The sequence below is a fragment of the Apostichopus japonicus genome, chromosome 13, assembly GCF_037975245.1.
Source record: "Apostichopus japonicus isolate 1M-3 chromosome 13, ASM3797524v1, whole genome shotgun sequence".
In the NCBI taxonomy this organism is placed as follows: Eukaryota; Metazoa; Echinodermata; class Holothuroidea; order Aspidochirotida; family Stichopodidae; genus Apostichopus; species Apostichopus japonicus.
In genome coordinates, this window is record NC_092573.1 from 26,679,638 (window position 1) to 26,707,194 (window position 27,557).

Consider the following 27,557-nt stretch of genomic DNA (forward strand, 5'->3'; position numbering starts at 1 on the left):
GTACTTTCATTCATGCTCTTCATGCAAGCCACAAAAACAGATCCTGATTGAAAACATGTCAAAAAGATGTTCAGCTGCTGCTGTTTGGCACTTTTCCTGATATTGGAGAACTGGGGGATGAATATATACTCTAATATACGAGTATGCCACCTTAGTAAAGTTAGTTCCAACGAGTTAAATGAATCTGGAGAAACTTTCACACAGTAAATACGCGAGTACGCGCGTACCATGTATGGAGGGTCATGTGATGTGTTCCAGGGTGGTACTAATATACAACTCTCCCTATTACGCATGATGATTTCACCCAACTAGTACGTAAATGTGTTTGCGTGCTAAGAGCAGCAGACGACACCCGTTACCTAGCAATAACCGTGCCTGTAGCCTAATGTGATAGCTATATGCCCGTCGAGCAGCATTAGGCTCTGTTCCATGGAGAATTCCGTGGTTGCACTGAACTAAACATTTCCCTACATTTCCCATTTCTACATTCACTTATAGCAAGTAGTAATAACGTTAGGCCATATGCGACAAAGCTTGCCCCTAGAGCTGTATTAATAAGTAAGATCTATTATGTAGAAGGCCTGCCTTCATTCAAGAGAATAAGGTTGAACGTTAGCATATTAGCACTATTTCGTAGGCCTGAAGTACCAGTACCTTCTTACGTCGTTAGTTCCCAAGTCCGATCCGTCTTCGTGCAAATCTTTCACGAAGTCACTAACACTGTTCTTGAACTGCTACAGATAAATATCAGTTTGGTATCACCCTGGAACACATCACATGACCCTCCATGCATGGTACGCGCGCACCCAATTGACATGAATCCTCCAGATTCATTTACCTCGTTGAGTTAGTTCATCGAGATGAATTGATTTCGTTGAGTTAGTTATAATTCGACGATTTAGCTAGACTGAACAACGAACTCGGCCCGTATGATATTACCTTGATGTTTCTAAGGAAACCAAACAAACCTGTTTTCTCGTTCGTATGATCTCACCTCATCAGTTGAATCATCCAAGGAATTTAACATTGCGTTACGAGCAAATTTAACTCTTATCCTTATCAGAAATTAAACTGGCCTCAACCTTACGCCAAAACAAGAAAACTGATATAAAGGCCAAACATCGGCCTGAAAATTAATGGTCATCCGTATGGTAGTTCCATAACCCTGGGCCTAACTTAGGCTAGGCATAAACTAGTAGTAGTACTGGTACTAGTGTAATAGTACACTGTAGCTGGATAAGCATAGGCTAGCGAACCAAAAATTGACATCGCCGAAAATTTGCAGCGAATCAGTGCGTATCACATAGGAAAGTCTAGGCTAGCTTATATTGACTGCATTTTTGAGCGATACGTAATCAGAAAGTGGGATGGTATGTTGGTTTACTGGTACTTCATGTGTTCCTAAACTGTGTGCTGTGTGAACTTCTTTGTGTAGCTGAGCAGATACTTAACTGTGATATATATTGTAGTTAGTTTTGCTTAGTAGAAAAAAGGATCAGGAGGGACAATGAAGGACTATAGTATAGTAGAGAAATAAAAAACTGAAACAAAAATATCAGGCTGATTATATTGCTTAAAGTGCTTGTCCAAAACATTCTTTAACCCATTCACACTACAGTAGGATGGTGACTTCGAAGTTCGGCCACTTAAGACTTAAAACACCCCAAAACTAAATCTTCTGGTATAAATCATTTGAAAATATACTTCATATGGTGGGAGAATTTTGTTATAGTACGATACACGGCCAAACTTTCTTTCCTGCAAACTGTTTTCACGTTGTTTTCCAAGAAGATTCTTCGTGATTGTGGAACTGGTATTTCTTGCTAGAGTATTGCGAAGTTCGGACGCGCAACCCACAGTGTGGCGATGGTGATAAAATTGGGGGCGCAGTTGCTTTTTCAGTAATTATAACAGACTTCATAGATCTTCGTCATTTTATTGACAAATATGTAAGTAATTTCTTGCACACAGGTCATTTTGGAGAGAAAATAACTGTAGCTTCGTACTTTTTGGTGAAATTTGACTCTTCCTGTAGATTTTCATGGTGAAATCGTGTATTTCTTAAGGGTGGCCGATCTTCGCAGTATGGCGAACTTCGCAATACTGACTATACTTGCAAGTACAACTTACTCAGGCAAACCGTTCCACTCAACCCATTTAGCAAAAAGTTAAGCAAAAAGTTAAGCAATATAATCGGGCCTGATATTTTTGTTTCAGTTTTTTATTTCTCTACTATACTATAGTTTAAACGTTTAGTCAATGAATTTTTCAAGTCTTAATCATCTCATTACGCTTTTATGTTCTATACCCATTTTTACAGTTTTGTGATTTACTGTTGTATATTTGTATGTTTAATAGTCTTACTCTCTGTTTATTGTTTTATAATATTATTCTTTTTATATTGACTGTATTTTAGGGCCTCGGGGAAGATTAGCTTTGGCTAACCGAGTCACCCTTTTAAAGGTTAATAATAATAATAATAATGCCGAATATTAATGCTACTTCGTAACTTTTGGAGGTTAAGACAATGCCCTCTGGTACAACTACAGATTGATCAAACTTTCAGGATATGTTATCCTTTTTTGTTTCTTTTGGTAAGGCTAAGTATATTTCTTCCTGATTGACCAATATTTTGACCAATCAATATAATCTGTTCTCTAATTTCGTTACCTTTCCAGCTACAGCTATGTCTCACTTACAAGCCTAGGCCTACTAAAGGCTAGCTAGGCTTAGCCTTGGCTATAGTCCTTACAGTAGGGTTATGGTTACACCCTAAGATAATGGCTAGAGAACAGGTCTTACTCCTACCAGCCTATACTTTTAGCAGTGAATTTGCTGATCCAGGTGCTCCTATGCATGGTTCAAGGGAGGTGGAGAAGGTGTTTTCTCTTTTTAACCAATTACCTTAGATACATTCAAACAAAAGATAAGAAATATACCCTCTTGCTTAATATCGACTGCAAATTCGTCCATTACCTTGAAGTATGAGCTATTACTATAAACAATGTGATCTTTCCATTCTAAATATTCGTTTTCAGTTTCTATGGCTATTCCAACAAACAAAATATATACTCCATAACAAACATGGTTTCTGCCTTAGAAACTTGTGATTTTTGCAACATGTGGGGAAACGTACATTTTTTTTTTATGTCAGGAAGTCATACTGTAACAGAAACTAACAGGTTGTAACTAATGCCCCAATAGTAATATGGTGGCGTCGCCTATTGTAGATTTGGATGTCCCCTTAGTTTGCATACTGCATGTGTTATACATTACGTGTACTGTAGCTTCCCTGATAGTCACTGTAGTTAACGTCTTTTAATAGAGAACTTGTAACTACTATTTCCAACACAATTTAATCTATGTAGATCAGCAAAATAGCTAAAATTTTAAAAGAAGGAAATATCAATTTTTTATTTGTAAGATTCTTTCTATTTCTGACAGAATCTGAAGAGAATATTGATGAACCACATAAATAACAGAGGTTCAGTAAAGCACAGTATAACATCAGAGAGATTGTCATTACAACTCTATTTTAAATTAAAAGAGGTTTTATGCTCTTAGAATCACAAAGTTACTATATCCTACCATAGTGTGACTTAGGCTAAGTGATCCCTTTTTTCCAATTCATATACAATAGCCTGCCCTAACTTAGGGTAAGGCCATGGTGCTGCTGGGGGAATGTTAGTTTCCTCCACAGTTAAGTAGTTTTTCATCATTACTTTCAGCCATTTACACTTGTACAGTGGTTTGCTGTGCTTTGATGTTGTGATTTGTACTTAATGGATGATGAATGGAGGAATAATGACCTTAAGCTGATCAATTTGAAGCACATAAAACTGAAGGAATAGAAACTTTGTAAAGAAAAAAACAATAGGGTGTTACTACTAGAGTCTCTTCTCAGTAATGCAGTGAGGAAAATGCCTACACACCCACTCCTAGCTGTTAACTTATTGGCCTAGCACTAGAGTAGCACTTCTGTTACAAAAGCCAAGCTATCTTGTATCCAGGCAGCGACATATTTGTCCATGTTCTTTTGAAATTGCATGTTTGCCACAAAATATTAATGATTCTGTGACATGTTTTACTCTTTTATCACTTTCTTTTTGTATATGAAGTTTGTGTTTCATATTGCAGAGAAATATTATTTTCTATTGTGCATTAAGTAGTGCAACCTAAATATTTAAGTAGGAAATTAATTGGTGTTGTACTTAAATGTTCTACACTACTTTCAAAAGTATGGAGACATAAAACATTGCGTTGTTATTGGCCAGTGACTTTTTGTTTTTTGCGGGTAGGATTTTAGTTGGGCTCGCCAAATGTCGAATCGTATTATAAAACAAATGGTCCAGGCCTCAAAAGTACTTGTAAGATTCTGCTTTGGGAGCCCTGAATCACCCAGAGTTGTCTCCATGCAATACATTTAAAATAATCCAGATGGAAACAATTGTGTGCATTACTGTTTTGCTGAGATCAAGGTCAATTAACAGAGATCAAAATCTGAAAGCACAAAGCCAAATGGCTTTCTGGTTATTATACTTGATGCATATGTATATACAGCAAAGTAAATGATTCTTGTCCATTATATAGTTTTACTTTTTTCTTGCCAGGTACAGTACAACAGAAAGTTTTGTTTTTGTTAAGAAATTCCATTGCTAAATTGAGTCTTATGGGGAAAGATGGAGGAGAGATTTACCAAGAAAAATGTCAGACCCAAAACAAAGGCTCCTAGGTCATTGGGCAGTGACCATGCAAAACACAAGAGTCTCAAGCATACCAATGTACCAAGGACATCTACAAATAAAGCAATGGTCCAGAAGAAACAGGCCTTGGCAAAAGGATCTTCTGTAGAACAAATAGTAACTCCGATTGGTAAGCTTACAATGAAACATAAATTTACATAACATTTGAAACTTTTAGGCAAGGCATATTGCAATACTCGAGTCTTGCAATATGCCTTGCCTAATAGTTTCAAATGTCATGTGGATCCACATGCATGAATTATAATTTTTAACTTTGTGCTGCATGCTGTAATGTTGTTGCAGGTGACTTTGATCAGTTGATTTGATCAGCACAAATTGCTTCATTACTGGAATATTGTGAAGTTAGGACATTTGAGAACTTTAATGTATTTAGTCTGGTGTGGGCAATAAATTGATGTGATGAGCTGCTGTAGTGAAAGCTTTGTGTGCTATTAAGAATTTGTGCTGTAGTAAACTAAAGCTGTAAATTTTCGATCATGTAATTGGCAGCCCTCTGTAAAATAGATATATACTTCACATCTTCCTCAAAGCCCTTTCCCAGGATGCAACTTTCTCTCAGGACACAGTTTCCCACATTTCAACCAAAGAAATATGGTAAACATAGACCATGTGAGTCCTAATCTATGCATGATTTCTAAAATAAATCTTAATGTGAAGTTCGTTCTCTGTAAAAGTTGGTGAACTTATCTGGATCCAGCTCAGAACTAAAGTTAGTGTCAAACATTGTAAGAACTACCTACATTGTACAGTTGATATCATGTGTATGAGTGACAGTCAGGATTTGTGACTGATCAGGATTGAAATGACGTACTCACTCCTTGAACATCATATTTTTGTTTGCTATATGAATGATTTTATCAAATCCAAACAAGGAAGCTTTAATTGTTGATGCCACAGTACATATTTTGATGAGGTTAACAAAGTTGATTGCAAAGTTTGGCCTCAGATTTGAATAGTTGTTCACATTGATGGGAAATAAATTGGGAAATCATGTATTACAGTACAATTCGCCAATTAGTGGGATAGACAATCACCTACTGTATGCACTGTGTTGTGAGTAAAGTGAGCTACTTGGAAGGATTGGTTAGTGTCTATGCAAGATTAATACATAGTGATGGCCTAATGTTATATGGTTGTGAACTTACAGAGAAAAAGCAAGGACCATGATGAATATTTTCTCTACCTTTGGTTTCTTTCTTCCTCTTCTAATGATTTTGAGGACTTATCTAGGCACTGCCACCATGAAGTGATGGTCAAAGAATATGCAATGTTTTTTGCAAATATTTATTACAATCGTTGATAGTACATCACAATTGTTAATCAAGCATACACTGCTTGAGCACTAAATGACAACTATGTGAACAGTTGACAGAAGTTTGTTTTTAAAACTCAGTTTTGAAAAAACTCATTTAAAGTTAATACTGTAGATGCTAAAGTCTGAAATCCTTGTAAACATCCAAAATTAAACCTGCAATGAGCTTATACTCAGAATGTATTCATTCACCTTAGTGAGAACAAGAACTGCAATGCTCTTTAAAAGATCAAAGGTCAATATAGGTCATGTAGGTGTGGAAATATTATAACACTTATGAAAATTGTTTTCCAATGTCTTACGTTTGATACACCTACCGATGTAAGAAGCGACAACCTTGGATAAGTAACGGTATCTTACAATCAATCAAATGTAAAAATAAACTTATAAGGGAATAAAGAGATATCTAAGGATTGCAACTAATGATGGTAGAGATTTTTGAACTAACCGAAGAACGTTAAATATTATTTGCAATGCTAAGAAAGATAATTTAAGAGCTTTGTCCAAATGATCTTAAGCTTACATGGAATCAGCGATGTGTTACATAAAAAGAAAGATAGTAGCATGCTTCCGACTTTGTTTTATCATGGCAATGTAGAAAGAACTGATAGGAAGGAGATAGCAGATGCATTTAATGATTTTTTATAATATTGGTTCTACACTTGCCTCCAAAATACAGAGTAATACAAATACTGGTCAGCGTATTTAAACAGCATGAACCCATCAAGCACGTGTCTAACTCCAACAGATGAGGATGAAGTCATTAAGATTTCCATGTCATGTTAACAGCCCTTCAAAGGCAGTGGGCTTTGATGGAATCAAGCCTGGCATTGTTAAGAAAGTCATGTATATATGTTATATCTAAACCTCTTACTAAATATTATAAACAAGCAGCTTAAGTCCAGTATCGTTCCTGAACATATAAAAATAGCCTTAAGTTATACCTATTTCTAAGAAAGGCAATGCTACCAGTTTTGATAACTATCGCCCAGTTTCAATTTAACATGTTTCTCCAAAATATTTGAAAGACTTGTCAACAATTGCCTTTATACAGTAGCTTTATTACAAGCTGTGACGTTTTGTATTAAAGGCAGGACGAATTCTGTGAAAGTTGCCCAAAGTACTGTACAGGTATATTATCGAAATAAAAACATTACTTACTGTACCAAAGAAGATCCTTCCATCCTTTTACCTTACCCAAATTGTGCCTCACATTTCTTACTGTCTTCCAGTCTGGACCGGAACAAGGAAAACACACCTGAACAGACGTCAAAAGGCGGTCCGTCATATTTGTTCTGTTAACTCATATGACCCTACTAGCAAATTGTTTTCTTCCCTCAATCTGTTGAAATTCACCGATCTGATCCCTGTTTAAGAAGCTGCATTTGCCTACCAAATTTATAACAATATTGCTCCCACATACTTTAAATATTTCTTTTCCTTTAATTGTGACATGCATGACCATAATACAAAGCGATATAGATGTCTCCACTTACCACGTTGTAACTCTAATACTTTAAAGCAAAGCTTACGTGTACGAGCATCCACAGCTTGCAATAATCTTCCTACTAAAATTCATAACTGCAACTCACATTCATGTTTTAAGAGCAAGTATACTAAGCATACATGAGTATACATAAATACTTAAAATCAATTGGTTTAGTATTGTTATTTCCTTCATACCTTTCTTGTTCTCTTTTTTTTTTTTTTCTCAACTTTTTTAGAAAATGAAGTGACCTGCCTCACAAGCCTACCAAGGTTTTTTAGATCACTTCCTTTCATAACATAAATTTAACTTTCAATATAGACACATAATTTGTATATATTGTTATTAATTGTATGTTACAAAGAAACAAAACTAAATGAAATGAAGTAAGTTCAACTAGGTAAAGAAAATGTCCAATTGTTTGTACAGTACTCTGACTGTATTTATGATACAGTAGGAAGAATGTTCTCTCTGGATATGAAACAGTTTGACTGTATTTATGATACAGTAGGAAGAATGTTCTCTCTGGATATTGAAACAGTTTGACTGTATTTATGATACAGTAGGAAGAATGTTCTCTCTGGATATGAAACAGTTTAACTGTATTTATGATACAGTAGGAAGAATGTTCTCTCTGGATATGAAACAGTTTGACTGTACTTATGATACAGTAGGAAGAATGTTCTCTCTGGATATGAAACAGTTTGACTGTATTTATGATACAGTAGGAAGAATGTTCTCCCTGGATATGAAACAGTTTGACTGTATTTATGATACAGTAGGAAGAATGTTCTCTCTGGATATGAAACAGTTTGACTGTATTTTATGATACAGTAGGAAGAATGTTCTCTCTGGATATGAAACAGTTTGACTGTATTTATGTACAGTAGGAAGAATGTTCTCTCTGGATATTGAAACAGTTTGACTGTATTTATGATACAGTAGGAAGAATGTTCTCTCTGGATATGAAACAGTTTGACTGTATTGATGATACAGTAGGAAGAATGTTCTCTCTGGATATGAAACAGTTTGACTGTATTAATGATACATTAGGGAGAATGTTCTCTCTGGATATTGAAACAGTTTGACTGTATTTATGATACAGTAGGAAGAATGTTCTCTCTAGATATGAAACAGTTTGACTGTATTTATGAAACAGTAGGAAGAATGTTCTCTCTGGATATGAAACAGTTTGACTGTATTTATGATACTGTACAGTAGGAAAAATGTTTTCTTTGGATATGAAACAGTTTGACTGTATTTATGATACAGTAGGAAGAATGTTCTCTCTGGATATGAAACAGTTTGACTGTTTTTATGATACAGTAAGAAGAATATTCTCTCTGGATATGAAACAGTTTGACTGTATTTATGATACAGTATGAAGAATGTTCTCTCTGGATATGAAACAGTTTGACTGTATTTATGATACAGTAGGAAGAATGTTCTCTCTGGATATTGAAACAGTTTGACTGTATTTATGATACAGTAGGAAGAATGTTCATTCTGGATATGAAACAGTTTGACTGTATTTATGATACAGTAGGAAGAATGTTCTCTCTGGATATGAAACAATTTGACTGTATTTATGATACAGTAGGAAGAATGTTCTCTCTGGATATTGAAACAGTTTGACTGTATTTATGATACAGTAGGAAGAATGTTCTCTCTGGATATGAAACAGTGTGACTGTATTCATGATACAGTAAGAAGAATGTTCTCTCTGGATATGAAACAGTTTGACTGTATTTATGATACAGTAGGAAGAATGTTCTCTCTGGATATGAAACAGTTTGACTGTATTTATGATACAGTAAGAAGAATGTTCTCTCTGGATATTGAAACAGTTTGACTGTATTTATGATACAGTAGGAAGAATGTTCTCTCTGGATATGAAACAGTTTGACTGTATTTATGATACAGTAGGAAGAATGTTCTCTCTGGATATGAAACAGTTTGACTGTATTTATGATACAGTAGGAAGAATGTTCTCTCTGGATATTGAAACAGTTTGACTGTATTTATGATACAGTAAGAAGAATATTCTCTCTGGATATGAAACAGTTTGACTGTATTTATGATACAGTAGGAAGAATGTTCTCTCAGGATATGAAACAGTTTGACTGTATTTATGATACAGTAGGAAGAATGTTCTCTGGATATGAAACAGTTTGACTGTATTTATGATACATTAGGAAGAATGTTCTCTCTGGATATTGAAACAGTTTGACTGTATTTATGATACAGTAGGAAGAATGTTCTCTCTGGATATGAAACAGTTTGACTGTATTTATGATACAGTAGGAAGAATGTTCTCTCTGGATATGAAACAGTTTGACTGTATTTATGATACAGTAGGAAGAATGTTCTCTCTGGATATTGAAACAGTTTGAATGTATTTATGATACAGTAAGAAGAATATTCTCTCTGGATATGAAACAGTTTGACTGTATTTATGATACAGTAGGAAGAATGTTCTCTCTGGATATGAAACAGTTTGACTGTATTTATGATACAGTAGTAAGAATGTTCTCTCTGGATATGAAACAGTTTGACTGTATTTATGATACAGTAGGAAGAATGTTCTCTCTGGATATGAAACAGTTTGACTGTATTTATGATACAGAAGGAAGAATGTTCTCTCTGGATATGAAACAGTTTGACTGTATTTATGATACAGTAGGAAGAATGTTCTCTCTGGATATTGAAACAGTTTGACTGTATTTATGATACAGTAGGAAGAATGTTCTCTCTGGATATTGAAACAGTTTGACTGTATTTATGATACAGTAGGAAGAATGTTCTCTCTGGATATGAAACAGTTTGACTGTATTGATGATACAGTAGGAAGAATGTTCTCTCTGGATATGAAACAGTTTGACTGTATTGATGATACAGTAGGAAGAATGTTCTCTCTGGATATGAAACAGTTTGACTGTATTAATGATACATTAGGGAGAATGTTCTCTCTGGATATTGAAACAGTTTGACTGTATTTATGATACAGTAGGAAGAATGTTCTCTCTAGATATGAAACAGTTTGACTGTATTTATGAAACAGTAGGAAGAATGTTCTCTCTGGATATGAAACAGTTTGACTGTATTTATGATACTGTACAGTAGGAAAAATGTTTTCTTTGGATATGAAACAGTTTGACTGTATTTATGATACAGTAGGAAGAATGTTCTCTCTGGATATGAAACAGTTTGACTGTTTTTATGATACAGTAAGAAGAATATTCTCTCTGGATATGAAACAGTTTGACTGTATTTATGATACAGTATGAAGAATGTTCTCTCTGGATATGAAACAGTTTGACTGTATTTATGATACAGTAGGAAGAATGTTCTCTCTGGATATTGAAACAGTTTGACTGTATTTATGATACAGTAGGAAGAATGTTCATTCTGGATATGAAACAGTTTGACTGTATTTATGATACAGTAGGAAGAATGTTCTCTCTGGATATGAAACAATTTGACTGTATTTATGATACAGTAGGAAGAATGTTCTCTCTGGATATTGAAACAGTTTGACTGTATTTATGATACAGTAGGAAGAATGTTCTCTCTGGATATGAAACAGTTTGACTGTATTCATGATACAGTAAGAAGAATGTTCTCTCTGGATATGAAACAGTTTGACTGTATTTATGATACAGTAGGAAGAATGTTCTCTCTGGATATGAAACAGTTTGACTGTATTTATGATACAGTAAGAAGAATGTTCTCTCTGGATATTGAAACAGTTTGACTGTATTTATGATACAGTAGGAAGAATGTTCTCTCTGGATATGAAACAGTTTGACTGTATTTATGATACAGTAGGAAGAATGTTCTCTCTGGATATGAAACAGTTTGACTGTATTTATGATACAGTAGGAAGAATGTTCTCTCTGGATATTGAAACAGTTTGACTGTATTTATGATACAGTAAGAAGAATATTCTCTCTGGATATGAAACAGTTTGACTGTATTTATGATACAGTAGGAAGAATGTTCTCTCAGGATATGAAACAGTTTGACTGTATTTATGATACAGTAGGAAGAATGTTCTCTGGATATGAAACAGTTTGACTGTATTTATGATACATTAGGAAGAATGTTCTCTCTGGATATTGAAACAGTTTGACTGTATTTATGATACAGTAGGAAGAATGTTCTCTCTGGATATGAAACAGTTTGACTGTATTTATGATACAGTAGGAAGAATGTTCTCTCTGGATATGAAACAGTTTGACTGTATTTATGATACAGTAGGAAGAATGTTCTCTCTGGATATTGAAACAGTTTGAATGTATTTATGATACAGTAAGAAGAATATTCTCTCTGGATATGAAACAGTTTGACTGTATTTATGATACAGTAGGAAGAATGTTCTCTCTGGATATGAAACAGTTTGACTGTATTTATGATACAGTAGTAAGAATGTTCTCTCTGGATATGAAACAGTTTGACTGTATTTATGATACAGTAGGAAGAATGTTCTCTCTGGATATGAAACAGTTTGACTGTATTTATGATACAGAAGGAAGAATGTTCTCTCTGGATATGAAACAGTTTGACTGTATTTATGATACAGTAGGAAGAATGTTCTCTCTGGATATTGAAACAGTTTGACTGTATTTATGATACAGTAGGAAGAATGTTCTCTCTGGATATTGAAACAGTTTGACTGTATTTATGATACAGTAGGAAGAATGTTCTCTCTGGATATGAAACAGTTTGACTGTATTGATGATACAGTAGGAAGAATGTTCTCTCTGGATATGAAACAGTTTGACTGTATTTATGATACAGTAGGAAGAATGTTCTCTCTGGATATTGAAACAGTTTGATGTCAAATATCCTTTGAGGTCATTAGAGTTCAAGGTCTGTAAAACTTATAAGCATTGTAACTCCAATATTAAAGATTTAATTTTCTTCATAATTTGAATGTGGATCCACTTCATTGTCTGTAGAGGTCACAGGTGGCTTAAGGTCAGCAGAAGACAAAGTCATATTGTGTAAATTGTTTTTATATTCATAATTCCATGCCAAAAGCATATTAAAGAAATGTAGTATGCAATTGTAAAAACCATGAATGGACTATGTGACAGCCACTTGACTTGTTAATACCAAAACTTAGTAAGTATGACCTGGTTGAACTTCTTACCTTGTATGATCTTATTGAAATTGGTTATGGTGAAAATTAAATTGGGGTCAGATGTCAAAAAACTTTTATACATGGTAACTCAAAGAGTGAAACTTGAATCAATTACATATAGTGTATGGAGATCTAATTTTTTGAGTAACAAAACCATAATGAAGCTATATTAAGGTCAAATTTCATTTCAGATGAAAGTCTGAATGCTCTTGATTTTCTGGTTCCATTTAGCAAAGTGCAGTAACAGTGGATTTGCAGCGATACCATTTTCCACTGAAGACTGCCAGAAGGAAAATTTTCAAAACAAAAGGAAGTTGCTATTTGTATATTCCAACTCAGAAGCAAAAGTACACTAGTTGTTTAGAATTTACAGTGGAGTTGCCCTCATGCAAATTATTTCAAATTTTCAGTACATACACACATGCAGTAATATTGTGAACCACTGTTGAACTAACTAGTAAATATCACAAGTTCACATACAGTGTCCAAACTCTTAAACAGCATCCACAGCTTTCTTTGACATTAATAGGCCTATTGGTTGGCTATCACCTGAATATCAAAACACATGCCAATAAGATGTTATCAATGTACCCCTCATTTATTGACTAATAAACCCTGTTTATATCTAACTATTGAGCATTGGCTTACCATAAAGTATCACAGCCTACTAAATGTTCCTGTGGCATTAAACAGTTGCACTTGCTTTGTGATAGAGAGTGTGTGATGATTGAACATTGGAAATTGACATTCGGAAAAGACAGAACAGTGTTTCTCAGCTGTTGCCTTGTTTTACTTCTGATGTACAGTACAACTGAAGTGTGTGATTTAATACCATACTAGTCTACCCTTTTTGTTAAGAAAATCATATATGGTAATCATTGAGACTTTTGAGAAGTTAACTTTTGCAACTGCTGCAACCTTTCTGTAGTTACTGTATGTCTAGTTCCGTCAAAATTACACTTTTGGTGCACTTGGTCTCATGTTAGGTCTACTAAAACTAGAAAATGTGAAAAGCTTTTCATAGAATTGTCACATTTAAGAAAGCAAATGGTCATTGTGGTCATGATACCCCAAATCACCTTAGATTTGACCTGCAGGGTCCGAGACTTCTTTCTTTATACTTCAATCAGGAAACTACACTGTGAAGCCAATAATACCAGCTGAGAAACCAGAGTTGTTATCAGTTGCTAAAGCAATGCACAGAGAAGACATGGGCTCCAAGTTACAAACTCTCTTTCAACCAGAGCTGAATGCAGCCATCGAAGCTATTCAAACAGGTACAGTACCTAGGAGTTGCCCTTTACCTTTTTCTGATTGGAGGGGGGGGGGGGGCGTTGGGGGTTTGGTGTTTTATACATGAAAATGGTTATCTAAGTTGGAGACTGTCATTATCAGTTTTGCAGCCTCAGTGTGGAAAAACAAGGACAATTGGAAAAGGGATTAATGTACTCTCGTTAACTCAAAACATATAAATACACACTAGCTGGCCACTAAAATAAGCTTTTAACAAAGTTTCAGCGTCTTCATTGCTTCCAAATTTTTGACAGCATTGTTGCGTTTGTAGCCATACTTCTTGAGCTTATTGGTAAGAATGTTTGATAAGCTAAAATATTGTTTCATTGGTGGATAACCCTTTTAGCAACCTTTTTTTAAGGAGCAGATAAAATTGCTATAGCTAGCTGGCACGTAGCCTAAATTATTGGGAAGAAAACAATTGAGATATCAATGATATGCAGCTATAACTTCAAACCTAGTAGACTACTGTAACACTAACAGAGATACATGTGAGTGTACAGTAGGCTCCTGGTGTACATATAGTAAGTAACACTCATTAGTAAACCTTGAAAGTTTGCAGAGTCTCTACAGAAAAAGCACCATATAAGAAAATCTTCCGAGTAAAACTTGTGAAAACATTGCGAATTGTTTGAGGAGGGTCTCTTAAAGTTAGCTAACCTCTGCAGCAAGAACCCTATTGTTTTATGTGGAGGTCATTAGGGGTCAGCAGATGGCAAAATGTGAAAATCTCAGAACCTGAACATCAAAGGTGCTCAAATATGCATTGTAGGATGGCCTTATGTAGGGTAGTTCTTAGACATTTTGGTGTAGGTCAGAGTTCCTTTAAGGTTTTCAAGGGTCAACACATAAAATCCTTGTAAACATGATATTTCCAGATAGGAAATTAGGAAATGTGATACGCTCTCGTATTTTGCATGTGGCTTCCCTATTATAAGTCCAAGAACCCAATTGTCTTGGATGAATGTCAAAGGTCATTTGGAGTCAACAGAGGGCAAAATGTGAAAATCTAAAAAATACTGTATAGATCTCAAGAACCTGAACATAAAAGGTAGCTCATATATGCATGGTAGAGTAGCATTTTGTAGTGTAGTTTTACATAATTAGGTGTAGGTCAGAGTTCATTTAAAGTCACCCAGGGGTCAAAACTTGAAATCCTTGTCCACATGATAACTCCAGATAGGAAACATGAAAAGAATTAGCCTATTAACCATAGGTTGCATTTTTCAGCCTCCGTGACCTCAACTTACTGAAACTTTCTCTCTCCTGCAAACACACTGGGATCAGTGAATTTGGAAGAGTTGATTTGTTCACGACTTGCCATGTCTGCCTTGAACTGCCCATCATTTTTGCCAGAACTACTTGTAAAAGATTGCTATTGTTTGATACTACCGTATAATTACACACGTACAACATGTAAAGTGCATAGAACCATCTCCATTATAGCTATTAATCTGCTGCAGGTTTTAGTTACACATATTTTGAAGGGATGAGATTGTGGAGATTTCTTAAGTTAAGGATTTTTTATAAAGATTTTTTATATGAATTCTTTTCTTCTCCCAAACATACTTTAAATGCGGAAGTTTGATCGCTTTGCACAGTACAATCTATAAAACATTCCCATTATGAAGTTTATTGTTACATTATTATTGTGACCGTATAGCATGCGAAAGCATATGTGCACTGCACGATTACTGATTGTGATTAGGCTACTAGCTGTTTGATGAGTTGCGTTATAGACAAATAGGCAGCTCAACTAAGGTGCGAAAAGATGGGACTCATCACTCAGCTAACCAACTGGAAAAAACCTGCCATTCAGCACAAACGGCGGGTTTAGGGATGCAAACTATAGCTATTGGATACTTTCGCGGCATTCGTAATTGGCTCACAAATTTTGCATGTGTCTTTCGTATAATGAGTACAAGAAGCTTATTGTTTTCGGTGGAGTTTAAAGCTCGATTGGGTTATCAAAGTTCACACTATGTAGAGCCTTATTAAACACGAACCTTGTGAACACAATTTCCCAAGATTGGTTCCACATATCTCATATTTGGCATATGTGTCTGATAGTGAGTTCAAGAATCCTATTTTTTTCTATATAATTTTCACTATCACAAATGCAAATTCATATCTTTTTTTGTTGGTGAAATTGCAAAATAAATTCCAGGAACAAACAATGTCCCTCTGTCTTTTTTTTTTTATCCTTGTGGTATTATGCCACATGATTCCCTGTCGTCAACCCATGTAAGCACCGACTCTGTTTAGATTTATATTCTAGATTTATATTCTATATATTTATATAGGAGTGTTAGCTCAGTGGTTAATGCTGGTGCCTTTCAATCATAAGGTGCCCGGTTCTAGTCACTCCCAGATTAATGTATGTCGTCCAGTTACAGAGTTGTCGATAATTAAAAATTCATAATCATGGACGTTTAATATGAATGTAAGAGACTGACTTTAGTCAGCCTGCGGCTTTGATAAGCCAATGAGGCTTCTTCGCGAGTTCCTGCTTGCAGGAGGATCTAAAATACATACATACATACACGCATACATACATATTGCACTCTATCTCCAGTATTAACTTCAGCCAGGGATAGTAGCTTGCAAACTACTCTTGTGCTGCATGTGTAATGTATTCAAAGGCAAGTAACAGGTGGGAGGGGTGTTTGTCTGGTTTATTTCTATTTAATACTGTTTCATTCTTTTTTAGGTATCTATGTTGGCTGGCGATGTCCAGAGTTTACATGGGACTGCATCAGATTAGGCAGAATGTCAAGATGTTTCTGTGGGCATTTGCTAGACCAGCATGCATCTTACAATGGTAGTCATTTATTCCATTCCTCCTCTTTATTTCTCTCTGACATCAGTGGTGTTGCCAAAGGGGGGGGGGCCTGGGGGAATGTGCCCTCCCAAACAAAAATTGTGCCCCCCAGGTGCTCCCCCCCCAGATGAGATTTGTAGTGTTAAAAAATTTTCGGAAAAAGAACCAGTTTTACAAAGGATGAAACGTATTATGTTCTTCAGTAAACTTCTTTCCACCGATCATCACAATAACCAGTTCTTTTCTCACTAACAAGGTCACAGAGGCTATGGCGTGAACTTCGCTTCTTTCCTGCATGAATTTCAATTTTCAACACTCTTATTTAAAAACATTATTAAAGCAATAGGATTAATTTCCTTTTTTTGTTTAACTTTTTTATCCACAATTAAAAAACATATATATCAAACAGACTAAACCCAAAATCCTTGAACATAAAGTTACTTCAAGTTGCAAAATATAGCACCAGATTGCATCTCAGGACCCTCAATTAATCAATTTCTCAAAAAGCTAGTTCTCATCTGGATGTGTGGTAAATTGTACAGCTAAGGCAGTAGCCGTGTTTGTCAGTAACATGAAAGTTTGCAGTTGTGTAGGTGTCTTGCCTTTAAAGTTTGCAACATTATATGGGCCATGCATGTCAAAAATGCAGGAAATATTAAAATTTTGTATTTGAAAAGTTTTATTGGAAGGGAGTTACAACAATTATTTTTACTGCACATGCCAAATGATTCCACCTTTTATGAATAACAAGTAGACAATAAACAGAAATTCCTGAGTATTCTGCATTCTTGTTAAATTGCATTTTAGGTTAAAAAACGAAAACATGGAAAATGCAGAAAATATGAAAATTTCTGTTTACTCCCTTGTAGTTGTTCCTAAAAGTATAAGAATTTTGTTTAGGCTACTTTGGTTTAGAAATTTTGCTGACAATCAATTTGTTGGATTTTGTTTTGTAACGTCAGACTCAATTTTGTATGAGATGTCAAAGAAATGTTAGACTTTACAGTAACTACAGTACTGTGCCCATTCGGAAATCCCTATCAATTTGTGGCTTAACTTAACATGCATAATATAAAGCCTTCCAAATTAAAGTATTTTGACTTGAAAACATATGCTACAGACATCTATTAATCAAGGCATGGTAATAAAAGAGAACTTAACATTTATATATATTTCAGTATATTAAAGATGAATGATAATGAAATTTCAGAATTGACCAAAATATACGATTTTATTCACCAGTATTCTAGTTGGTTTAATTTGTACATATCTGAAAAATGAAGTCAATCCCATGTTGGGAAAGGCTGTAAAAGAAATCCTCAACTTGTCCACTTTTATTTAAGAAAAAAGAGAATTTTTCACGAAAAGCGGTATCATGTGTTCCACAGTGACGTGTGACATAGTTATGATGATAACAAAGCGAGCTCGGCATAGCTGTACTTCAGCTGTGTGCACTGAGTGTGTTAGTTCAGTTGCAACTTACTCTATATTGACGCGAGCAACCTTAACCTAAAGGAAAACATGATATAGAGGATTCATGCTACTGAATTCATTGTAGCGGTTCTAAAATGGCTATATTTTTGACCAGAAAGTGTAAAATTGAAACAAACCAATCAAGAATGGTCCTGGAGAGCCGTATTAATTACAGCTGGTTCGTCTGATTCTGATTCACGCTCCGCAGATGATGAAGATTTGTTGAAGTGTGAATGCATTCCACTCCTAAACAGCACAGCCAAATGATTCAAACTTGGTTAATGGGGGGTGTAGTGCCTAGTGACTTATGATGCCACAAGGTTAAAGGTCAAATAGCAACAAAAAAAACAGGGTGCTAGCTAGCTTTTCATTAAACTGGGTGAAAATCTGAAACAACTATCATCTCTGCTGCAGGTATATGCGCGATCACACAGCCATCGCCTACCAAGCGTGAGGTCAAGGGACTGCCTTAGGGCTAATTGTGGGGCCCAGTGGCAAAGCCCCTGGTGTGGGTCCAGGGGGGAAAAGTCCCCCTGAAGCTTCGCGATTTTAGTGCTTTTGGAAGCAGCCAAACCACTTGAAATTCACACTATTTTTTCCTAGCACTAGTTCAGAAATGTTCAAATATTTTGCAATAACCTATTAAACATGACTATTAGTATAAGGCTACAGTATAAAGAACAAACAATGAAGTACAAAAATCATCTTACCATTTGACTAGAGTCAAAGTCACATAGGCTGCATAACAAGTGTTATTTTGGGATGAAATTGTGACTATCACAGTAGGCCAAGGTGATTCACCAGCAGTCATACATAGCCTATGCCTATACTTATAAAAAGTCAGGAATAATTGTATATCTTTATTTTCACACTGGCGCTGTACCAACTTTCACTTTGTTACGTCAAAGTCTGATGAACAATGTTCAAACTGCAAATGGATGGAAGCAGGATTATCACAATTTACCCATATGTGAACTAAAGATAATCTTACAAATTTACAAATGATCTGATTGATCATTTGCTGATTTCAATGCTGAATGTAACCTAGAAAAGGGTTATACCTCAACCACTTGCTGGAAATTTATTGGCTCCTTGCAGAGCATTGTTTTCTTTTTGTAAAGAAATGAACAATTTTTCCAGCCCTGGTTCAGGGACTACATTGAGCATGATGATCATAAAATCACTATATTGGTGTCTTTGAGGTCCAAAATGGTGGCCCATATTCCTTCCTCCGGTATCGGAATGATGGAATCTATGGTCTCCATCCAGAATTTTGTTGGATGAAGTGCTTGTTCAGTAGTTTTTGGTTTCGATGATATTCATAACCTTTGCATATGGCCTATGTGTAAGTGTATGTGCGTTTGCGACGCTCAGCTTGTATACACAATATCTGACGAAGGGAAGGGTGGACCAATTTCATAGTTGGTGTGTAGAAGTACCACAAGAGGACAAGAGGACAAGAAGCTTATTGTTTTTTGTGGAGGTCAAAATATTGTTTTGCGAACTCCAAGACCGTAAGTATAATCAAGTTCACACTTGGTGCATGGGTATAGGTGTCTGACCATGTGAATTCTTGCCTATGTCACTGATGATGTCATAGGTCAAATTCCCCAAAAACTTTTTTAGTCAAAACCTGCTTGTTGTCAGTGTGCTGGAAAAAGTCATTAAACCACAAGGATATTTAGTGAATGATGAGACAAATTTTAAAATAGTACTTGTGTGGTTGTTAAGGGTTGAGGTCAATACAGGTAAAGGTCAAATTGGCCTAAATTGTGCGAAAAAGTGTGTCGCAAACTCCTAAACTGTAAGTTGGATCAAGTTTAAACTTGGTGGGTAGGTGCCTGATGCATGTAAACTTGTGCCTGCATGATTTATGATGTCTAAGTTCAGAGGTCAAAAAACCTAAAAATTAGTTTTAGCCATTTTCTGCTGATCAACATGTACAAAAAAGTCAATAAACCACACTATATGTAGAGAATGATGAGATAAATTTTACATGAAGCAGATTTTGGTGTTTAGGGTCGAGGACAAAGGTACGTCAATTGAGAACAATCACTTCCGTCATGGAGGAGATGAGATCTGCAACTATTCAAGACTAGCAACCCAGACTGCTGCTGCTGCACTACAGTGTGTTGCATATACAGCTGCGTGTACAAGATTTTGCTGTATATTACCGCGCCACACCAATAAAATAATTAAAGAGATAAATAGGCTTATCACTATTGACAGAAAAAAAAACTTATAAAGAAAAGATAAAACCCCAGCAAATTCTGGAAAAGGACTAAGAAAATTTAAAAACCTGAATGTAAATCCAAACCTTGGTTATAAAATAGAAAAAGCTTTCTCTAAAAGATGAAAATAGTAGGCCACTTAATAGACCAATTGGCACTTATAGAAAATCACTACAAAAGCACCGTAACCCCACATGAAGGCAACTCCTTGGACAATTTCAAGCATGATATAGACCGCCACATTCTCATCAATTTCTCTAAGTTCATTCCTGGTTATATTAGCACCAGAATTGTTCCACTATGTGACAACTCAACCAGATCAATTCAAAAACTTGCCACTGGCCCTCTATAAATTGATAATCATGTTTCCCTAAATCAACACATGCTCAATCAACCATCTTTCTCTCCCAATGGATTCTGCAAAGCTTAATGAGGGACCGACACAGTTACAAAAGCTGCTTGCTGAATTCACCATTTATTGAAACCCACAAACTATGTGACTGTTGAATAACTATGGATTATCATCTCCAAACCAACCAGTTGGGACAATTTTGTCTATACTGTAGTGTTATGTCCCGCTTCAGAGCACTCGTATTGTCAGTACAAGCAGTATGAATATCATGTTCCTATCAGATCAAGCTTAGGAACTGTTTGTACTGACAATAACAGTGTTTTGAGTGCATGATATTGGAGTATAGTTTAGAGTGATATTAGCATCAGGAAATTGTCCCAACTGGCTGCTCCAAACATGTTTATTTTATCAATCTACCAAGCTAATAGGTCTTTAGGATGTTCCACAGGTGCAACTAGGAAAGCTCAATGCCAAAATCATGATAGGATTCAAAAGCAAACATTTGAGAAGCTCTGAGTACCTACACATGGGCATTCCACCATTGCTCAGTACGAAATGTTGTGTACTGCATGGAATCAATATGGTAACAGACAGATACACGAAACTTGGTGATATTTTAGTAGATATTCTAGTATATTGCCCACAAGCTGTGCAGAATCAGTATTTGAGAATGTACTGAGCACTCAGAGAAGTCCTGAAGTATAAGAGAACAACAGGGAAGTTACTACCTAGGGATATTGAACTTAAAATACCTGTATTAAGCCCTGCTGCATACAGTAGCAACGATATAAATGCCAGAAAACGTGCAGCTATGAAAGTTGTACCCCCATCATACAACTTTAAAATAACATTGCCCCACAACCACGGATAAGATGAACTGATGTGTGACTTGTTAAAATTATAATCCTTCTTACATGCAGGTAAGACTACACGGCTTCCATGCCAGACAACTGTTTGTCCATGCAGAGCCTTTCAGTTCATTCCTGGCAGAGTAGAAGATATTGGAGAATTTTGGCACCAAAAGAGAAGAGATTTTGACCCATTGACCTGGAGGGCCAAATGTAGATGCAACCATACTCATGAAGATCATGAATGCAAAACCAGTCTAAAAAGATGCAAATACCCAGGTAAGAAGTGAACATACATAATTTTACATGTATTTAGCTATATAACTGTGTGTAGGTGCAATAGCCAACTCATTTGATACAAGATGCAAGAACCTCGCAATACAATATAGGCACAGTGCGTTGGTCTTGTTATACAGAAGTCAATGAAAAATCTAGCCTAGAACCTATAGACGTACAGTACAGGCTATTGTCGGTACCAAAAGATTATTGGGTCTCACTAGTGGCTTAATTTTCCCTGTTGGGTACCTGAGCTGTAGCAAAATGTTCAGCTTTCAGGATACAGATTGATTTCAATACCTTAACTTTCATTGTTTTCATAGATTGTCTCAACTACTGTAATAACATTTTCTGATCAAAGCAATGATTCAAATATTACGTGATAGGCTCATAAACAAATCAACAGCAACTTTGTACACAGGCTATTGTTGTCAAATTGTACGTACGTACGTACTGTATGTGACAACATAGCCTAACATTATGATATTTGAATGCACACAAACTTTGCTACCTCTACACAGGGGGAAGCAATGTTACAAGTAGTTGTATATTTTGTGTTCATTGCACTGAGCACTACAGATGCAAGAATGTTTGCAGACAGTTGGTAAGGGACTATTATCCAGCTGTTCCCGTGGATTTCTCTGTGGATTTCTCCGTTGTGATTTCTAAAGAATCACCACGTCCTCGGAAGAATTCTATTGTATGGGGTATTGTTAGGGTTAGGGTACGTGGATTCGAACAATGGAAAATACAATGGGGTCCTCGGTCTGATATCACCAGGGGTCAAAATGTGGAAATGTTGTAAACACAATATCTCAAGAAGGGAATGTTGGACCAACTTCATGTTTAGTGTGTAGATGTACAAAATTAAGTACAAGAAGCCTATTGTTTTCCTGTGGAGGTCAAAGGTCATTTAGGGTCACCAGGGGTCAAAATGTGGAAACCTTGTAAACATATCTCAAGGAGGGAATGGTGGAACAACTGCATGTTTATTGTGGTAGATGTACCACATTTGAGTACAAGAAGCCTTTTGTTTTCTGTGGAGGTCAAAGGTCATTTGTGGTCACCCGGGGTCAAAATGTGGAAATCTTTTAAACACGATATCTCAAGAAGGGCATGTTAGACCAACTTCATTTTTGGTGTGTATATGTTCCACGTTGAGAACAAGAAGCCTATTGTTTTGTGTGGAGGTCAATGGTCATTTGGGGTCACCAGGGGTCAAAATGTGGGAACCTTGTAAACATGATATCTCAAGAAAGGAAGCTTGGGCAAACCTCATATTTAATGTGTAGATACTACCACATTGAGTACAGGAATCCTATTGTTAACTGTGGAGGTCAAAGGTCATTTAGGGTCACTAGGGGTCAAATTTTAAAAACCTTGTAAACACGATATCTCAAGAAGGGAAGGTTGGACCAGTTCATATTTAGTGTGTAGACGTACCACATTGAGTACAGGAAGCTTGTTGTTGTGGTCAATGGTCATTTCAGGTGAGCCTGTGTCATTGTGAAATTATTTTTTTTCACATCCCACTGCTTTTCACTGTATTACTAATATCAAGTATGTTGTACACCATCACTTTACATTACGTCAGATTCATGAAGAAAATAGGTGAATGTTACATCAAAACCACTATGCATTTTTGCATTCTGGTTTTGATATCCTGTTATCCAAAATTTTGCCAAAATCTAATTAGTCCTTCAACAAGCTCATCCTCCATCCCTATAAAGACTGCAAAGAAAAATAGTTTGTGGTTCATAATTGATTTACACATGCTTTAGTTTGGGGGTAGATGCCTATGATTCTCCTGACGGATCATTCGGCAAAACCTGTCCGTTGTACAGCGGACAAATTTGAATGTGACTGTACACTTATAGTCTTCTTATAGATCTTTGTGATGAAGCACTCTCTCAAACAGGTATGATGATTCATCAAAACTGTTAAAAATTTCCATCATTAATAATTTTAAAGACTGAGGTTGTCTACTAGCAGAGTATATAATTTTAAGACTTAATTTTTCAAACTAATTTTCCTATCTTAGGGGTTTGTAAGTAGTTTCCCCGTAAACTTAAGCATACAATTTCCATGAAACTGGCCTTGGAACCTTCCCTGCAGTGCTAGTACTCTGGTTTTAAATTGGTGAAGGTATCTCTGGGAGTGTCCTTGCCCTTGTATTCAGTTTCGTGTACTCTTCTGGAAGAAAAGGAATGCTGCATATGAAAGTTGGCATTGCCTTTGGCTTTCCAGTTCTTACATCTCAAGTATATGTCGACCCATGCTCAACTACTAATTTGTTCTTCATAATAGAATGTAAATTCATCTGTTGGTAAATACTTTACCAAAACAACTTCCTCCTGTACTTAATACAATGTCATAATTTGGGAGCATTTCACCCAGTGACATCACATGCTGAGAGGTGTTCAAGGCCATGTCAGGAATGAGACATTAAGGTCTGCTGAGTTGTCAAAAATCTTAACTTTGATGCTATTTTTCCATGATCTCCCATTTTAATTTTGGAATAAAACTTGAGAATATTGATGAGGTTTACTGCAAACTAACGGCAAGAACTGAAAAAAAGCATACTTATCCTTAAATTTTTTTTTTTACTCTTACCGAACTTCAGGCTGCGGTTGTAGTGCTTTCATATCCAACTTTCTGTGCGCTGCCTGTGACCAGCACTGGGAGAAACATGAAACTGTATTTGAGATAGAGGAAGAAAGAAAGAAACATGGAATACCTTATGGTGAGTAGTGCAACTGTCTGAAATAAACAGGGAATACCTTATGGTGAGTAGTGCAACTGTCTGAAATAAACAGGGAATACCTTATGGTGAGTAGTGCAACTGTCTGAAATAAACAGGGAATACCTTATGGTGAGTAGTGCAACTGTCTGAAATAAACATGGAATACCTTATGTTGAGTAGTACAACTGTCTGAAATAAACATGGAATACCTTATGGTGAGTTGTGCAACTGTCTGAAATAAACATGGAATACCGTATGGTGAGTAGTGCAACTGTCTGAAATAAACATGGAATACCTTATGTTGAGTAGTACAACTGTCTGAAATAAACATGGAATACCTTATGGTGAGTAGTGCAACTGTCTGAAATAAACATGGAATACCTTATGGTGAGTAGTGCAACTGTCTGAAATAAACATGGAATACCTTATGGTGAGTAGTGCAACTGTCTCAAATAAACAGGGAATACCTTATGGTGAGTAGTGCAACTGTCTGAAATAAACATGGAATACCTTATGGTGAGTAGTTCAACTGTCTGAAATGAACATGGAATACCGTATGCTGAGTAGTACAACTGTCTGAAATAAACATGGAATACCTTATGGTGAGTAGTGCAACTGTCTGAAATAAACATGGAATACCGTATGGTGAGTAGTGCAACTGTCTGAAATAAACATGGAATACCGTATGGTGAGTAGTACAACTGTCTGAAATAAACAGGGAATACCTTATGGTGAGTAGTACAACTGTCTGAAATAAACATGGAATACCTTATGGTGAGTAGTGCAACTGTCTGAAATAAACATGGAATACCGTATGGTGAGTAGTACAACTGTCTGAAATAAACATGGAATACCGTATGGTGAGTAGTACAACTGTCTGAAATAAACAGGGAATACCTTATGGTGAGTAGTGCAACTGTCTGAAATGAATATGGAATACCGTATGGTGAGTAGTACAACTGTCCAGTGGGAATCTATTAACATGTTACATGTCTGTGAGGAATATATGGAATGCTCTTGAAATGTCTTCTCAGGGCTTTCTCAGTACAAACTTGGTATTCTTCTACTGGTTACATTCATGAAATCACAATAGTGCAATCAGGTTGACAAAATTATAAATATATTCAAATGAAGTCTCTTATATTAGTGTATAGTACATTATACTGTACATATTTGATTTTATCTTATATTACCATGATACTTCTTTAGTAGTTCTTCTTGCAATATTTATTGAATGATGCACCTTGCTTGACTCTCTCACTGTTCCAGTGTAATTGCATGCAGGTTGTCACTGCCAAAGTTATCCCTAGACAGTAGAGAGTAAAAGCTATTCATTATATCCTGTGGTGTAGTAGGATATCTGAGGAAAATAGTAAATAATTGACCTCAGTGGACCTATTCATAAATATTAAGCAGTGTCTGTTTGTGTTGTAGGAGAAGCCTACCTACCATTTGAGGAAATGCCAAATCTAAGAAACATGGTTCTAACAGGAGATGAGACAGAGCCAGGTCCTATGTACAAGGCCATAACCAATGGACGAGGGCCCATACCACAGGGAAGAGCCATCACTCAAGATACACCTGTCAGGATGCCCAAACAGAATGGACTCAAACCTTTCTGGAATTGATGTTAGTACTGGATTGTAACTACAGAGTTACTATGTGACATTACTTCATATGGCTGCAGGGCTTCCAAATGGAAAGCCAACAAGCTTAGTAATTCCTTATGGTATTGGGCATTAGAACAACAAAAGTAACAGTGCATAGAGGAGTTTCCAATTTTGACCTTGAATGACACTTGATCTCACGTAACAATAGAGTTCTGGTATTCACTGTGGAGTTTCAAGGCACTTAGTATGATATATCATGACCTCTACAAATATAATTGTTTTCTTGTACTTACAGAGAGGTTTGTGCTCGCCACATATGAAGTGCAACTACATTATCATAGCATTGTTTATCACGAGGATAACAATTTTGTGTTATTTTGAAAATGCTGCTGGCAGCAGCAGAATGGAAGAGAGTAGTAGGATAACCATAACTTCTCTAACCCACCCCCTCTATAATATCCCTCCCGGGAGGGACACCCTTTCCACCAGGGATTGCCCACATTCTCCCTGGCTAAGATTACCCCTCAGATGTTCATCTGTTCCAGGATGTACCTTTGCCAAAGGAAATCTGGTAAGGTTATGAACGGTATTCCGGGTGGCAGGCCAACTAATTTTACCCCTTCCAAAATGACTTGATTTTGAATTTCCTTTCAGTCCGGCAAAGCCATCCTTAAGCAACCTCAGTGCGCTATACAAGGATTGAGATGACTATTGTTTGTTGTGTCTGGAGGTCATGTCCTGTAAGGATGAAGATCAATGTTGTTTACAATGTTTTTTCAGGGATTACTGGGGGGGGTGGGGGGATTACTGGGGGAATTATATTAACCTGTCATAGACTATATTGACAACAAAGTAGGACAGACAGGTGTTGTTTGACTGCGTTTATTTTTTGCAATGTCACATGTATAGTGTATATACAAAAGCACACAGCACTTTTTCATGATTAGGTTAGACTTTAAAATTCTAAGGGTGTTTTAGAAACACCATCCTTGCAAACTATTCTTCCAATATATAGGTAGGACAGAGCAGTTTCTTCTTGAACCTACGCAAAACAACAAGCTTAAGTCTAGTGTAATGAAGTCATCGAATCTTTAATGCAAATGGCATACTCCCTCTTTCCTTTTTTGAACTGAAGCAATAAATAACATTTACTGTTTAAGGAGATGATTCCATCTCCTTGCTTAACAGTTTAGATAAACCTGG

The 27,557-nt window shown here is 36.1% G+C and overlaps 1 protein-coding gene across 8 annotated transcripts; it reads left to right on the forward strand.

The window, feature by feature from the left end:
* LOC139978576 (protein FAM221B-like) lies at positions 1-27,557 on the forward strand. Of its 8 annotated transcripts, none has more exons than XM_071988903.1 (7): positions 1-159; positions 4,611-4,872; positions 13,838-13,984; positions 16,711-16,821; positions 21,798-22,004; positions 24,625-24,744; positions 26,161-27,557. In XM_071988903.1, exons 2-7 carry the CDS (start codon positions 4,680-4,682, stop codon positions 26,370-26,372), a joined length of 990 nt encoding a protein of 329 aa, XP_071845004.1. In that variant the 5' UTR covers positions 1-159; positions 4,611-4,679; the 3' UTR covers positions 26,373-27,557. The 8 variants fall into 8 exon arrangements, with proteins under 8 accessions (XP_071845004.1, XP_071845003.1, XP_071845001.1 ...); XM_071988902.1 differs by lacking the exon at positions 1-159 and adding an exon at positions 843-978; XM_071988900.1 differs by lacking the exon at positions 1-159 and adding an exon at positions 845-982.

Coding starts and splice junctions, on each gene's coding strand:
- LOC139978576 (XM_071988903.1), top strand. CDS start 4,680: ATGGAGGAGAGATTTACCAAGAAAAATGTCAGACCCAAAACAAAGGCT. Junction 4,873..13,837: donor ACAAATAGTAACTCCGATTG/GTAAGCTTACAA, acceptor TACTTCAATCAG/GAAACTACACTGTGAAGCCA. Junction 13,985..16,710: donor CATCGAAGCTATTCAAACAG/GTACAGTACCTA, acceptor ATTCTTTTTTAG/GTATCTATGTTGGCTGGCGA.